This window comes from Poecile atricapillus, chromosome 30 (genome assembly GCF_030490865.1).
Source record: "Poecile atricapillus isolate bPoeAtr1 chromosome 30, bPoeAtr1.hap1, whole genome shotgun sequence".
Lineage (NCBI taxonomy): Eukaryota > Metazoa > Chordata > Aves > Passeriformes > Paridae > Poecile > Poecile atricapillus.
Genome location: NC_081278.1, coordinates 855,256 through 870,504, shown reverse-complemented (window position 1 = coordinate 870,504; position 15,249 = coordinate 855,256). Strand labels below are relative to the sequence as shown.

General features: G+C 57.3%; 1 protein-coding gene across 1 annotated transcript in view; it reads right to left on the bottom strand.

Annotated features, from left to right (window-relative positions):
* LOC131589795 (liprin-alpha-3-like) overlaps window positions 1-15,249 on the bottom strand; it is a 57,432-nt gene that overhangs the window by 1,646 nt on the left and 40,537 nt on the right. Inside the window, 9 exon segments of the mRNA XM_058859574.1 lie at window positions 39-79; window positions 1,477-1,573; window positions 1,575-1,640; window positions 2,659-2,727; window positions 3,993-4,168; window positions 6,475-6,572; window positions 8,979-9,154; window positions 11,685-11,711; window positions 13,302-13,364. Of these exon segments, the coding sequence (XP_058715557.1) occupies window positions 39-79; window positions 1,477-1,573; window positions 1,575-1,640; window positions 2,659-2,727; window positions 3,993-4,168; window positions 6,475-6,572; window positions 8,979-9,154; window positions 11,685-11,711; window positions 13,302-13,364 (813 nt within the window).

The window sequence follows — 15,249 nt, the reverse complement described above, 5'->3', positions numbered from 1 at the left end:
TGGACCCCCCCTCACCGTTAGCAGGAGTAGGTCCGGACCGAGACCCCCCCATCCCCCCTCGGGGGGGGCAGCGAATTCCCTGGGGGGGGGGAGGGGAAGGGTCAGGACCCCCCCCCCAAAAAAACCCCCAAAGCCCTCAGGACCCCCCCTCAAAAATCAACCCCCCAAAGCCACCCGAGACCCCTCCCCAAAATAACCCCGGAGCCCCAAAATCCCCCCAAAATCCCCCAAAATCCCCCAAAATCCCCCAAAACCCCCCAAAATCCCCCAAACCACCCCCAAATCCCTCCCAAAGCCACCCGAGACCCCTCCCCAATCCCCCGAGAGCCCCCAACACCCCCAGACCCCCAAAATCAACCCCAAATCCTCCCCAAAATCCCCTCAACCCCCACAACCCCCACAACTCCCCCAAACCCCCCCAAGATCCCCCAAATCAACCCCAAAATCCCCCAAAATCCCCCCAAAACTCCCCCCAAAAGCCCCCCAGACCCCCCAAAATCCTCCAAAATCCCCTCAACCCCCCCAAAACGCCCCCCAAAATACCCCCAAACCCCCCAAGACCCCCAAAATCCCCCCAGACCCCCACAAATCCACCCCAAATCCCCCCAAAATCCCCCCAAACCTCCCCAAGACCCCCCCAAATCAACCCCAAAATCCCCCAAAATCCCCCCAAAACTCCCCCCAAAAGCCCCCCAAATCCCCCCAAGACCCCCCAAACCCCCCCCAAAATCCCCCAGACCCCCCAAATCAACCCCAAATCCCCTCAAACCCCCCCAAAACCCCCCCCAAAATCCCCCCAGACCCCCCAAATCAGCCCCAAAATCCCCTCAAACCCCCCCAAGACCCCCCAAAATCCCCTCAAACCCCCCCAAAACGCCCCCAAATCGCCCCAAACCCCCAAAATCAACCCCCAAAATCCCCAAAACCCCCCCAAAATCCCCCCAACCCCCCCAAGACCCCCCAAATCAACCCCAAATCCCCCCAAACCCCCCCAAGACCCCCCAAAACCCCCTCAAATCCCCCAGACCCCCCAAATCAACCCCAAAATCCCCCCCAAATCCCCCCAAAAGCCCCAAATCCCCCCCAGATCCCCCCAAAACTCCCCCCAGACCCCCCAAATCAACCCCAAAATCCCCCAGAATCCCCCCAAAACTCCCCCCAGACCCCCCAAATCAACCCCAAAATCCCCTCAAACCCCCCCAAGACCCCCCAAAATCCCCTCAAACCCCCCCAAATCGCCCCAGAGCCCCCAAATCAACCCCAAAATCCCCCCAAGACCCCCCAAATCAACCCCAAATCCCCCCAAAGCCCCAAAATCAACCCCAAAATCCCCCCAAACCCCCCCCCAAATCCCCCCAGAGCCCCCCAAGACCCCCCAAAACCCCCCAAATCAACCCCAAAATCCCCTCAAACCCCCCCAAACCCCCTCGAGACCCCTCCCCCAACCCCCCCCCCCACCCCGAGACCCCTCCTCACCCTCGGGCTGGACCTTGCGCAGGGGAAGGGGGGGGGTCCCCAGGGGTCCCCCCCGAAAGTTGGGGGGCAACATCTCAGCGGCATCGGGACCCCCCCCCCCGCAGCTCCTTCTCCCGGAACAGCTTCCGCCAGGACGGGGAGCGGCTGAAGGGTCTGGGGGCGTCCTGGGGGGGTCCCCGAAATCTGAGACCCCTCCCCAGGGCTGGGGGAGGGGATTTGGGGGGATTTGGGAGGGTTTGGGGGGGTTAAATGGGAATTTGGGGGGATTTTGGAGTCGATTTCAGGTGGAATTTTGGGGGATTTTGGGGGGGTTTTGGGGGGATTTTAGGGGCAATTTTTGGGGAAATTTCAGGGGATTTTGGGGGGATTTGGGGGGGATTTTGGAGTCGATTTTGTGTGGAATTTTGGGGGATTTTGTGTGAAATTTTGGGGGATTTTGGGGGGATTTGGGGGGATTTTGGAGTCGATTTTGGGTGGAATTTCGGGGGATTTTGGGGGGATTTTGGGGGATTTTAGGGGCGATTTTTGGGGAAATTTCGGGGGATTTGGGGGGGATTTGGGCTGGAATTTTGGGGGGATTTAAAGGGGATTTGGGGATTTTTGGGGGGGATTTTGGGGGGGTTTTGGGGGGATTTTAGGGGCAATTTTTGGGGAAATTTCAGGGGATTTTGGGGGGATTTGGGGGGGATTTTGGAGTCGATTTTGTGTGGAATTTTGGGGGATTTTGTGTGGAATTTTGGGGGATCTTGGGGGGATTTTGGGGGATTTTTGGGGCGATTTTTGGGGAAATTTTGGGGGATTTTGGGGGAATTTGGGGGGATTTTGGAGTCGATTTCGGGTGGAATTTCGGGGGATTTTGGGGGATTTTAGGGGCGATTTTTGGGGAAATTTCGGGGGATTTGGGGGGGATTTGGGCTGGAATTTCGGGGGGGGGTTAAGGGGGATTTTGGGGGGATTTTGGAGTTGATTTTGGGTGGAATTTCGGGGGATTTTGGGGGGATTTGGGGGGATTTTGGAGTCGATTTTGGATGGAATTTCGGGGGATTTTGGGGGGATTTTGGGGGATTTTGGGGGCGATTTTTGGGGAAATTTCAGGGGATTTGGGCCGGAATTTCGGGGGGGGTTTTGGGGGATTTTGGGGGGGTTTTGGGGGATTTTGGGGGGTCCCGCCCCCTCCCCAACCTCATCCAGGCGCCGCTCGGTGCCCGCCGAGATCAAAGCGCTGAATTCCTTCTCCAGCAGCTGCCGCGCCTGGGGACACAGCGGGGGTTGGGGGGGTTTGGGGGGATTTTGGGGGGTCTTGGGGGATTTTGGGGGGTCTTGGGGGGTCTTGGGGGATGGGGGAAATTGGAGGAAAAATTGGGGAAAAATAGGAGGGGAAATGGGGGAAATTTGGGGGGAATTTTGGGGAAAATTTGGGGGGAATTTGGGGAATTCTGGGGGAAATTTGGGGGAATTTGGGGACATGGTGGGGATTGAGGGGATTGGGCGGGGTTGATGATCCCAGTCCGTCCCAGTCCATCCCAGTTTATCCCAGTCCATCCCAGTCCATCCCAGTTTATCCCAGTGCCCCCCAATCCCATTCCCAGTCCATCCCAGTTCATCCCAATGCTCCCAGTCCATCCCAGTCCATCCCAGTGCCCCCCAATCCCATTCCCAGTTTGTCCCAGTCCATCCCAGTCCCTCCCAGTCCCTCCCAGTCCCATCCCAGTCCATCCCAGTTCATCCCAGCCCCTCCCAGTCCATTCCAGTCCCTCCCAGTCCATCCCACTTTATCCCAAACCCATCCCAGTCCCATCCCAACCCCATCCCAGTCCATCCCAGTCCATCCCAGTGCCCCCCCAATCCCATTCCCAGTCCCTCCCAGTCCATCCCACTCCCATCCCAGTCCATCCCAGTCCATCCCAGTCCCATCCCAGTCCATCCCAGTCCCTCCCAGTCCCTCCCAACCCCATCCCAGTCCATCCCAGTTCATCCCAGTCCATCCCAGTGCCCCCCAATCCCATTCCCAGTCCCTCCCAGTCCCTCCCACTCCATCCCAGTCCCATCCCAGTCCCTCCCAGTGCCCCCCAATCCCATTCCCAGTCCGTCCCAGTCGCTCCCAGTCCCATCCCAGTCCATCCCAGTTCATCCCAATCCCACTCCCAGTCCATCCCAGTTCATCCCAGTCCCTCCCAGTTCATCCCAATCCCACTCCCAGTCCATCCCAGTTCATCCCAATGCTCCCAGTCCATCCCAGTCCATCCCAGTGCCCCCCCAATCCCATTCCCGGTTTGTCCCAGTCCCATCCCAGTCCATCCCAGTCCCACTCCCAGTCCATCCCAGTCCATTCCAGTCCCTCCCAGTCCATCCCACTTTATCCCAACCCCATCCCAGTCCACCCCAGTCCCTCCCAGTCCCTCCAAATCCCATCCCAGTCCATCCCAGTCCATCCCAGTCCATCCCAGTTCATCCCAGTCCATCCCAGTGCCCCCCAATCCCATTCCCAGTCCATCCCAGTTTATCCCAGTTTAAACCTGGCAGTTTTGGGTGGGGATCTGGAGGAGCAGGGCCAGGTCAGCCCAGTCGAAGGTGTCGTCCAGCGCCAGCAGCGCCCCGTGCACGCCGGACTCGCCGAGGTTTGGGGCGAACTCGCGCAGCCCCACGCTGCTGACCCAGGCACTGACCCGCTCGTTGGACCACACCACCACATCTGGGGAGACCCCCGAGACCCCCCCAAATTCCTCTGAGACCCCCCAAAAAAACCCCAAATTCCCTCAGGTTCCTAAATCCCTGAAATCCCCCCCAAATCCCCCCAAATCCCCCAAATCCTCCCAAAATCCCCCCAAAACCCCCCATGCTGCTGACCCAGGCACTGACCTGCTCACCACCCCCCCACCACATCTGGGGAGACCCCCGAGACCCCCCCAAATTCCCCAGAGACCCCCCAAAAAAACCCCAAATTCCCTCGGGTTCCTAAATCCCTGAAATCCCCCCCAAATCCCCCCCCAAATCCCCCCAAATCCCCCCACGCTGCTGACCCAGGCACTGACCCGCTCGTTGGACCACACCACCACATCTGGGGAGACCCCCGAGACCCCCTGTGACACCCCCAAATTCCCCTGAGACCCCCCAAAAAAACCCCAAATTCCCTCGGGTTCCTAAATCCCTGAAATCCCCCCAAATCCCCTCAAATCTCCCCAAAATCCCCCCAAATCCCATCCAAATCCCCCCACGCTGCTGACCCAGGCACTGACCTGCTCACCACCACATCTGGGGAGACCCCCGAGACCCCCCCAAATTCCCCTGAGACCCCCCAAAAAAAACCCCAAATTCCCCTGAGACCCCCCAAAAAAACCCCAAATTCCCCGGGTTCCTAAATCCCTGAAATCCTCCCCAAATCCCCCCAAATCTCCCCAAATCCCACCCAAAACCCCTCAAATCACACCCAAAACCCCCCCAAATCCCCCCCACGCTGCTGACCCAGGCACTGACCCGCTCACCACCACATCTGGGGAGACCCCCGAGACCCCCCCAAATTCCCCTGAGACCCCCCAAAAAATCCCCAAATTCCCCCGGGTTCCTAAATCCCTGAAATCCCCCCCAAAACCCCCCAAATCCCCTCAAATCCCCCCCAAAATCCCCCCAAATCCCCCCACGCTGCTGACCCAGGCACTGACCCGCTCGTTGGACCACACCACCACATCTGGGGAGACCCCCGAGACCCCCCCAAATTCCCCTGAGACCCCCCAAATTCCCCTGAGACCCCCCAAAAAAACCCCAAATTCCCTCGGGTTCACAAACCCCCCAAATCCCCCCCAAATCCTCCCAAAATCTCCCCCAAAACCCCCCAAAATCCCCCAAAATTCCCCCACGCTGCTGACCCAGGCACTGACCCGCTCGTTGGACCCCCCACCACATCTGGGGAGACCCCCGAGACCCCCCCCAAATTCCCCTGAGACCCCCCAAAAAAACCCCAAATTTCCTCAGGTTCCTAAATCCCTGAAATCCCCCAAATCCCCCCCAAATCCCCCCAAAATCCCCCCAAATGCCCCCAGATCCCCAAAATCAACCCCAAAATCCCCTCAAACCCCCTCCAAAACCCCTCGAGACCCCCAAGACCCCTCCTCAAATCAACCCAAGTGCCCCCCAGACCCCCAAAATCCACCCTAAACCCCTCCACACCCCCAAAATCAACCCCAAAATCCCCTCAAACCCCCCCCAAAATCCCCCAAATCCCCCCTGGACCCCCCCCCCAAATGTTCTCCCCTTGATTCTGACCCCAAGAACCCCCCCAAACCTCCTCAGGACCCCCCAAAACCCCTGAGAACCCCCCCAAACCCCCTCAGGACCCCCCAAAACCCCCTGAGATCCCCCCAAACCCCTCAGGACCCCCCCAAAACCCCCTCAGGACCCCCCAAACCTCCTCAGGACCCCCCAAAACCCCCTCAGGACCCCCCTGAGATCCCCCCAAACCCCCTCAAAATCCCCCCCACCCAAATGTTCTCCCCTTGATTCTGACCCCGAGAACCCCCCCAAACCCTCTCAGGAGCCCCCAAAACCCCCTGAGATCCCCCCCAAACCTCCTCAGGACCCCCCAAAACCCCCTGAGAACCCCCCCAAACCCCTCAGGACCCCCCCAAACCCCCTGAGATCCCCCCCAAACCCCTCAGGACCCCCCAAAAAACCCATGAGAACCCCCCCAAACCCCTCAGGACCCCCCAAAACCCCCTGAGATCCCCCCCAAACCCCTCAGGACCCCCCAAAACCCCCTGAGATCCCCCCCAAACCTCCTCAGGACCCCCCCAAAACCCCCTCAGGACCCCCCTGAGATCCCCCCAAAATCCCCTCAAAATCCCCCCAAACCCCCCTCAATCCTCCCCAAATCCCCCCAAAATCCCCCCCAAATCCCCCTCCAAACCCCCCCAAACCCCCTGAGGTCCCCCCCAAACCCCCTCGGGACCCCATAAACCTCCTCGGGACCCCCCCAAACCCCCCCTGGGACCCCTCCCCAAATACCGGAGGTGCCCCCCTGGCTCTCCTCCCGCCGCCGCTCCAGCTCCTTGCGGTCGTAGTTGAGGCGCTTGAGGCACATGATGCCGTAGTGCAGGCTCACCCTGGGGGGAATTTGGGGGTCCCCGGGTCACCCCGGGGGTCTCCAGGACACCCCGAGGTCACCCCGGGGGTCCTGAGGTCATTTAGGGGGGCTGGGGTCACCCCAAAAGTCCCAAAGTGGCCGTGGGAGAGAGGGGCTGGGGTTGTATTTTAGGGGAGGTTGGGGGGATTTTGGGGGGTCCTGGGGTGGCCCTGAGGGTCCTGGGGTCACCCCGGGGGTCCTGGGGTCACCTCGAGGTCACCCCGAGGTCATCCCGAGGTCACCCGGGGGTCCTGAGGTCATTTAGGGGGGGCTGGGGTCACCCCAAAAGTCCCAAAGTGGCCGTGGGAGAGGGGCTGGGGTCATATTTTAGGGGAGGTTGGGGGGATTTTGGGGGGTCCTGGGGTCACCCCGGGGGTCTTGAGGTCACCTTGAGGGTCTTGGGGCCACCCCGGGGGTCCCCAGATGACCCCGAGGTCACCCCGGGGGTCCTGAGGTCATTTAGGGGGGGCTGGGGTCACCCCAAAAGTCCCAAAGTGGCCGTGGGAAAGGGGCCAGGGTTGTATTTTAGGGGAGGTTGGGGGGATTTTGGGGGGTCCTGGGGTCACCCCGGGGGTCTCCAGGACACCCCGAGGTCACCCCGGGGGTCCTGAGGTCATTTAGGGGGGGCTGGGGCCACCCCAAAAGTCCCAAAGTGGCCGTGGGAAAGGGGCCAGGGTTGTATTTTAGGGGAGGTTGGGGGGATTTTGGGGGGTCCTGGGGTGGTCCTGAGGGTCCTGGGGTCACCCCGGGGGTCCTGGGGTCACCCCGAGGTCACCCCGAGGTCATCCCGAGGTCACCCCGGGGGTCCTGAGGTCATTTAGGGGGGGCTGGGGTCACCCCAAAAGTCCCAAAGTGGCCGTGGGAGAGGGGCTGGGGTCGTATTTTAGGGGAGGTTGGGGGGATTTTGGGGTGTCCTGGGGTCACCCCGGGGGTCTTGAGGTCACCTTGAGGGTCCTGGGGTCACCCCGGGGGTCTTGAGGTCACCTTGAGGGTCCTGGGGTCACCCCGGGGGTCCCCAGATAACTCTGAGGTCACCCCGGGGGTCCTGAGGTCATTTAGGGGGGGCTGGGGTCACCCCAAAAGTCCCAAAGTGGCCGTGGGAGAGGGGCCAGGGTCGTTTTTTAGGGGAGGTTGGGGGGAATTTGGGGGGTCCTGGGGTGGCCCTGAAGGTCCTGGGGTCACCCCTGAGGGTCCTGGGGTCACCCCGAGGTCACCCCGAGGTCACCCCGAGGTCACCCCGGGGTCCTGAGGTCATTTAGGGGGGGCTGGGGTCACCCCAAAAGTCCCAAAGTGGCCGTGGAAAAGGGGCCAGGGTCGTATTTTAGGGGAGGTTGGGGGGATTTTGGGGGGTCCTGGGGTCACCTCGGGGGTCCCTGGGTCACCCTGAGGGTCCTGGGGTCACCCCGAGGTCACCCCGAGGTCACCCCGGGGGTCCTGAGGTCATTTAGGGGGGTCTGGGGTCACCCCAAAAATCCCAAAGTGCCCCCGGGAGCGGGTCTGGGGTCATTTTGTGACCCCTCCCCACATTTCTACTCCAACCCCAAAATTCGAGGTTTTTCCCCCAAACTTTTGAGGTTTCCCCCAAACTTTTCACATTTCCCCTCAAAATTTACACATTTCCCCCATTTTTTTGCCATTCCCCCCATTTTTTTTACATTTCCCCCCAAACTTTTCGCATTTTCCACCCAAATTTTCACATTTCCCCCCATTTTTTCCCCATTTCCCCCATTTTTTCCCCATTTCCCCCCAAATTTTCCCATTTTCCCCCCATTTTTCCCCCATTTTTTCCCCATTCCCCCCCATTTTTTCCCATTTTCCCACAGATTTTTAATTTTCCCCCCATTTTTTCCCCATTTCCCCCCAAATTTTCAATTTTTCCCCATTTTTTCCCCATTTCCCCCCATTTTTCCCCATTTCCCCCCATTTTTTCCCCATTTCCCCCCATTTTCCCCATTTCCCCCATTTTTTCCCCATTTCCCTCCATTTTTTCCCCATTTCCCCCCATTTCCCCCATTTTTTCCCATTTTTTCTCCATTTCCCCCCATTTTTTCCCCATTTTTTCCCCATTTTTTCCCATTTCCCCCCATTTTTTCCCCATTTCCCCCCATTTTTCCCCCATTTCCCCCCATTTTTCCCCATTTCCCCCCATTTTTTCCCATTTCCCCCCATTTCCCCCCATTTTCCCCCATTTTTTCCCCATTTCCCCCATTTTTTCCCCATTTTTCCCCATTTCCCCCCGTTTTTCCCCCATTTTTTCCCCATTTCCCCCCATTTTTTCCCCATTTCCCCCCATTTTTTCCCCATTTCCCCCCATTTTTTCCCCATTTTTTCCCCGTTTCCCCCCATTTTTCCCATTTCCCCCCGTTTTTCCCCCGTTTTTTCTCACCGGTGGAAGGAATCCACCATCTTCAGCTGCCCCCGCAGCTCCTTCTTGCTGAGGTGGTCGAGCATCCGCGCGTCCACCAGCGACTCCATGAAGTAACTGCGGTACTGGGGCAGCCCCAGGCTGGGCAGCCACTCGTTCCCCACCCACTCGTGGTTCATGTCCCCGTGGGCCAGGATCTGCACGGGGGGGACACGCTGGGGACACCCCAAAACTCCCCGGGGCAGCCCGGATCTTTATATCCCTGCCAGGACCCGGTTACGGTATCCTACACCTCTATAACCCTGCCAGGACCTGGCTGCGAGACCCCCACCCACTCGTGGTTCATGTCCCCGTGGGCCAGGATCTGCACGGGGGGACACGCTGGGGACACCCCAAAACTCCCCAGACCTTTATATCCCTGCCAGGACCCAATTACGGTATCCTACCCCTTTATATCCCTGCCAGGACCCGGTTATGGTATCCTACACCTCTATATCCCTGCCAGGACCTGGCTGCGAGACCCCCACCCACTCGTGGTTCATGTCCCCGTGGGCCAGGATCTGGGGCAGGGGGACACGCTGGGGACACCCCAAAACTCCCCAGACCTTTATATCCCTGCCAGGACCTGCTTATGGTATCTTACACCTTTATAACCCTGCCAGGACCTGGCTGCGAGACCCCCACCCACTCGTGGTTCATGTCCCCGTGGGCCAGGATCTGGGGCAGGGGGACACGCTGGGGACACCCCAAAACTGCCCGGAGTGACCCTGACCTCTATATCCCTGCCAGGACCTTCTTACGGTATCTTACACCTTTATATCCCTGCCAGGACCTGGCTGTGAGACCCCCACCCACTCGTGGTTCATGTCCCCGTGGGCCAGGATCTGGGGCAGGGGGACACGCTGGGGACACCCCAAAACTCCCCGGACCTTTATATCCCTGCCAGGACCCGGTTATGGCATCCCAGACCTTTATATCCCTGCCAGGACCTGGCTGTGAGACCCCCACCCACTCGTGGTTCATGTCCCCGTGGGCCAGGATCTGCACGGGGGGGACACGCTGGGGACACCCCAAAACTCCCCAGACCTTTATATCCCTGCCAGGACCCAATTATGGCATCCCAGACCTTTATATCCCTGCCAGGACCTGCTTATGGCATCCCACACCTCTATATCCCTGCCAGGACCTGGCTGTGAGACCCCCCAAGTTTATAGCCCTGCCAGGATCTGCTTATGGTATCTTACACCTTTATATCCCTGCCAGGACCTGCTTATGGTATCTTACACCTCTATATCCCTGCCAGGACCTGGCTGTGAGACCCCCACCCACTCGTGGTTCATGTCCCCGTGGGCCAGGATCTGGGGCAGGGGGGACACGCTGGGGACACCCCAAAACTGCCCGGGGCAGCCCGGATCTTTATATCCCTGCCAGGACCCAATTACGGTATCCTACACCTTTATAACCCTGCCAGGACCTGGCTGCGAGACCCCCAAGTTTATAGCCCTGCCAGGATCTGGGGCAGGGGGACATGCTGGGGACACCCCAAAACTGCCCGGACCTTTATATCCCTGCCAGGACCTGCTTATGGCACCCCAGACCTTTATATCCCTGCCAGGACCTGCTTATGGTATCTTACACCTTTATATCCCTGCCAGGACCTGGCTGTGAGACCCCCCAAGTTTATAGCCCTGCCAGGATCTGGGGCAGGGGGACACGCTGGAGACACCCCAAAACTCCCCGGACCTTTATATCCCTGCCAGGACCCAATTATGGTATCCCAGACCTTTATATCCCTGCCAGGACCCAACTATGGTATCCCAGACCTTTATATCCCTGCCAGGACCTGGCTGTGAGACCCCCCAAGTTTATAGCCCTGCCAGGATCTGGGGCAGGGGGACACCCCAAAACTGCCCGGGGTGACCCTGACCTTTATATCCCTGCCAGGACCTGCTTATGGTATCCAAGACCTCTATATCCCTGCCAGGACCCGGGTGTGGCACCCCAGACCTTTATAACCCTGCCAGGACCTGATTATGGTACCCTACACCTTTATAAACCTGCCAGGACCTGCTTATAGCAGCCCAGACCTTTATAACCCTGCCAGGACCCAGGTGTGGCACCCCAGACCTTTATGTCCCTGCCAGGACCTGGTTATGGTATCCTACACATTTATGTCCCTGCCAGGACCCAATTATGGCACCCCAAATTTTTAGACCCCTGCCAGGACCTGGCTATGGCACCCCAGACCTTTATAACCCTGCCAGGACCTGTTTATGGCACCCCAGACCTTTATAGCCCTGACAGGACCTGGCTATGGTCTCCTACACCTTTATGTCCCTGCCAGGACCCGGGTGTGGCACCCCAAATTTTTATACCCCTGCCAGGACCTGGCTATGACACCCCAGACCTTTATAACCCTGCCAGGACCTGTTTATGGCACCCCAGACCTTTATAGCCCTGACAGGACCTGGCTATGGTCTCCTACACCTTTATGTCCCTGCCAGGACCTGGGTTTGGCACCCCAAATTTTTATATCCCTGCCAGGACCTGGCTGCGCCCCCCCCTTGAGCCCCGTCCCATTTTAACCCTGCCAGGACCCCGCTCAAGCCACGCCCCCGTTTAAACCCCGCCCCTTTCTAAAGCCCCGCCCCTTTCACAAGCCACGCCCATTTATGCAAATATTGACCCCGTTTAAGCCCCGCCCCCTTGTTAAGCCCCGCCCCCTACCTGTTCCCAGCTGATCTCGCGCGGCTCCTGGGGGGGAAAAATGGGGGGTCAGGGGTCCCAAAATCCCAAAAAATCCACCCAAAATCCCCCCTGGACGGGTCAGGGGTCCCAAAATCCCAAAAAATCCACCCAAAATCCACCCTGGAGGGGTCAGGGGTCCCAAAATCCCAAAAAATCCACCCAAAATCCACCCAAAATCCGCTCTGGAGGGGTCAGGGGTCCCAAAATCCCAAAAAATCCACCCAAAATCCACCCAAAATCCGCTCTGGAGGGGTCAGGGGTCCCAAAATCCCAAAAAATCCACCCAAAATCCGCTCTGGAGGGTCCAGGGTGTCCCAAAATCCCAAAAAATCCACCCAAAATCCACCCAAAATCCGCCTTGGAGGGTCCAGGGTGTCCCAAAATCCCAAAAAATCCACCCAAAATCCACCCAAAATCCGCCTTGGACAGTCCAGGGGGTCCCAAAATCCAAAAAAATTCCCATTAATTCCACCTCAAAGGGGTCAGGGGTCCCAAAATCCCAAAAAATCCACCCAAAATCCCCTCCCGAAGGGGTCAGGGGTCCCAAAATCCCAAAAAATCCACCCAAAATCCCAAAAAATCCACCCAAAATCCCCTTTGGAGGGGTCAGGGGGTCCCAAAATCCCAAAAAATCTCCCCAAAATCCACCCAAAATCCCCCCTGGAGGGGTCAGAGGGTCCCAAAATGGCCCCAAATCCTTTTGGGGAGGGGTCCCAAAATCCCAAATCCCCCCCAAATCCCCCCTGGAGGGGTCAGAGGGTCCCAAAATGGCCCCAAAACCTTTTGGGGAGGGGTCGGGGGTCTCAAAATCCCCAAAAAATCTCCCCAAAATCCCCCCTGGAGAGTTCAGAGAATCCCAAAATCCCAAAAAATCTCCCTAAAATCCGCCCTGGAGGGGTCAGGGGTCCCAAAATCCCAAAAAATTCACCCAAAATCCGCCTTGGATAGTCCAGGGGGTCCCAAAATCCCAAAAAATTCCCACAAATTCCACCCTGGAGGGGTCAGGGGTCCCAAAATCCCAAAAAATCTCCCCAAAATCCCCTCCCGAAGGGGTCAGGGGGTCCCAAAATCCCAAAAAATCTCCCCAAAATCCCCCCTGGAGGGGTCAGGGGTCCCCAAATCCCAAAAAATCCACCCAAAATCCCCCCTGGAGGGGTCAGGGGTCCCCAAATCCCAAAAAATCCACCCAAAATCCCCCCTGGAGGGGTCAGGGGTCCCAAAATCCCAAAAAATTCACCCAAAATCCGCTCTGGAGGGGTCAGGGGGTCCCAAAATCCCAAAAAATTCCCACTAATTCCACCTCAAAGGGGTCAGGGGTCCCCAAATCCCAAAAAATCCCCCCCAAAATCCACCCAAAATCCCCCTTGGAGGGGTCAGGGGTCCCAAAATCCCAAAAAATTCACCCAAAATCCCCCCTGGAGGGGTCAGAGGATCCCCAAATCCTTTTGGGGAGGGGTCCCAAAATCCCAAATTCCCCCAAAATCCCCCCAAATCCATCCCAGAGGGGTCGGGGGGTCCCCAAATGGCCCCAAATCCTTTTGGGGAGGGGTCCCAAAATCCCAAATCCCCCCCAAATCCCCCCAAATCGGCGCTGACCGCGTTGGGCGTGGCCGGGAGCGATTCCATCTCCTCGTGCGTCATCCACACGTTCCCCGTGCACTGCGGGGGAGGGGAAATGACGTCATCGGGAGCCGTGGGTGACGTCATCGCGCGGGTGTGACGTCATGGAGTGGGGGTGATGTCATGGGGACCCCTCCCTCCCCAACCCCTGGGTGAGACCCCCGGGTAAAACCCGCTCGTTAAACCCCCCCAATTAAATATTCCTTAATTAAATCCTCCTTAATTAAATATTCCTTAATTAAATCCTCCTTAATTAAATCCTCCTTAATTAAACCCCCTCATTAAACCCCTCATTAAATCCCCCCCAATTAAATCCTCCTTAATTAAAACCCCCTCATTAAACCCCGCATTAAATCCCCCCCAATTAAATCCTCAATTAAATCTTCCTTAATTAAACCCCCTCATTAAACCCCTCATTAAATCCCCCCCCAATTAAATCCTCCTTAATTAAACCCCTTCATTAAACCTCTCACTAAATCCCCCCCAATTAAATCCTTAATTAAATCTTCCTTAATTAAACCCCCTCATTAAACCCCCAAATTCCCGATTTTTACACCCAAATTCCCCATTTTTACCCCCAAATTCCCGATTTTTACACCCAAATCCCCCTCCCCAAATTCCCGATTTTTACACCCAAATTCCCGATTTTTACACCCAAATTCCCCATTTTTACACCCAAATTCCCGATTTTTTTCCCCATTTTTAGACTCACGGTCCGTGAAGAGGGGGGCACAGAGGGACTCGTCAGTGACACCAAATCCCCCTCCCCAAATTCCCGATTTTTACACCCAAATTCCCGATTTTTACACCCAAATTCCCCATTTTTCCACCCAAATTCCACTCACGGTCCGTGAAGAGGGGGGCGCAGAGGGACTGGTCAGTGACACCAAATCCCCCTCCCCAAATTCCCCATTTTTACACCCAAATTCCCAATTTTTACACCCAAATTCCCGATTTTTTTCCCGATTTTTCCATGGATTCTCCACTCACGGTCCGTGAGGAGGGGGGCACAGAGGGACTCGTCAGTGACACCAAATCCCCCTCCCCAAATTCCCGATTTTTACACCCAAATTCCCGATTTTTACACCCAAATTCCCGATTTTTTTCCCCATTTTTTGACTCACAGTCCGTGAAGAGGGGGGCGCAGAGGGACTGGTCAGTGACACCAAATCCCCCTCCCCAAATTCCCGATTTTTACACCCAAATCCCCCTCCCCAAATTCCCGATTTTCCCATGGATTCTTACACCCAAATTCCCGATTTTTACACCCAAATTCCCGATTTTTACACCCAAATTCCACTCACGGTCCGTGAAGAGGGGGGCGCGGAGGGGCTGGTCAGTGACACCAAATCCCCCTCCCCAAATTCCCCATTTTTACACCCAAATTCCCGATTTTTACACCCAAATTCCCGATTTTTTTCCCCATTTTTAGACTCACGGTCCGTGAAGAGGGGGGCGCGGAGGGACTCGTCAGTGACACCAAATCCCCCTCCCCAAATTCCCGATTTTCCCACCCAAATTCCCGATTTTTACACCCAAATTCCACTCACGGTCCGTGAAGAGGGGGGCGCAGAAGGACTCGTCAGTGACACCAAATCCCCCTCCCCAAATTCCCCATTTTTACACCCAAATTCCACTCACAGTCCGTGAAGAGGGGGGCGCGGAGGGGCTGGTCAGTGACACCAAATCCCCCTCCCCAAATCCCCCATTTTTACACCCAAATTCCCGATTTTCCCATGGATTTTCCCCATTTTTAGACTCACGGTCCGTGAGGAGGGGGGCGCGGAGGGGCTGGTCAGTGACACCAAATCCCCCTCCCCAAATTCCCCATTTTTACACCCGAATTCCCGATTTTTACACCCAAATTCCACTCACAGTCCGTGAAGAGGGGGGCGCGGAAGGACTCGTCAGTGACACCAAATCC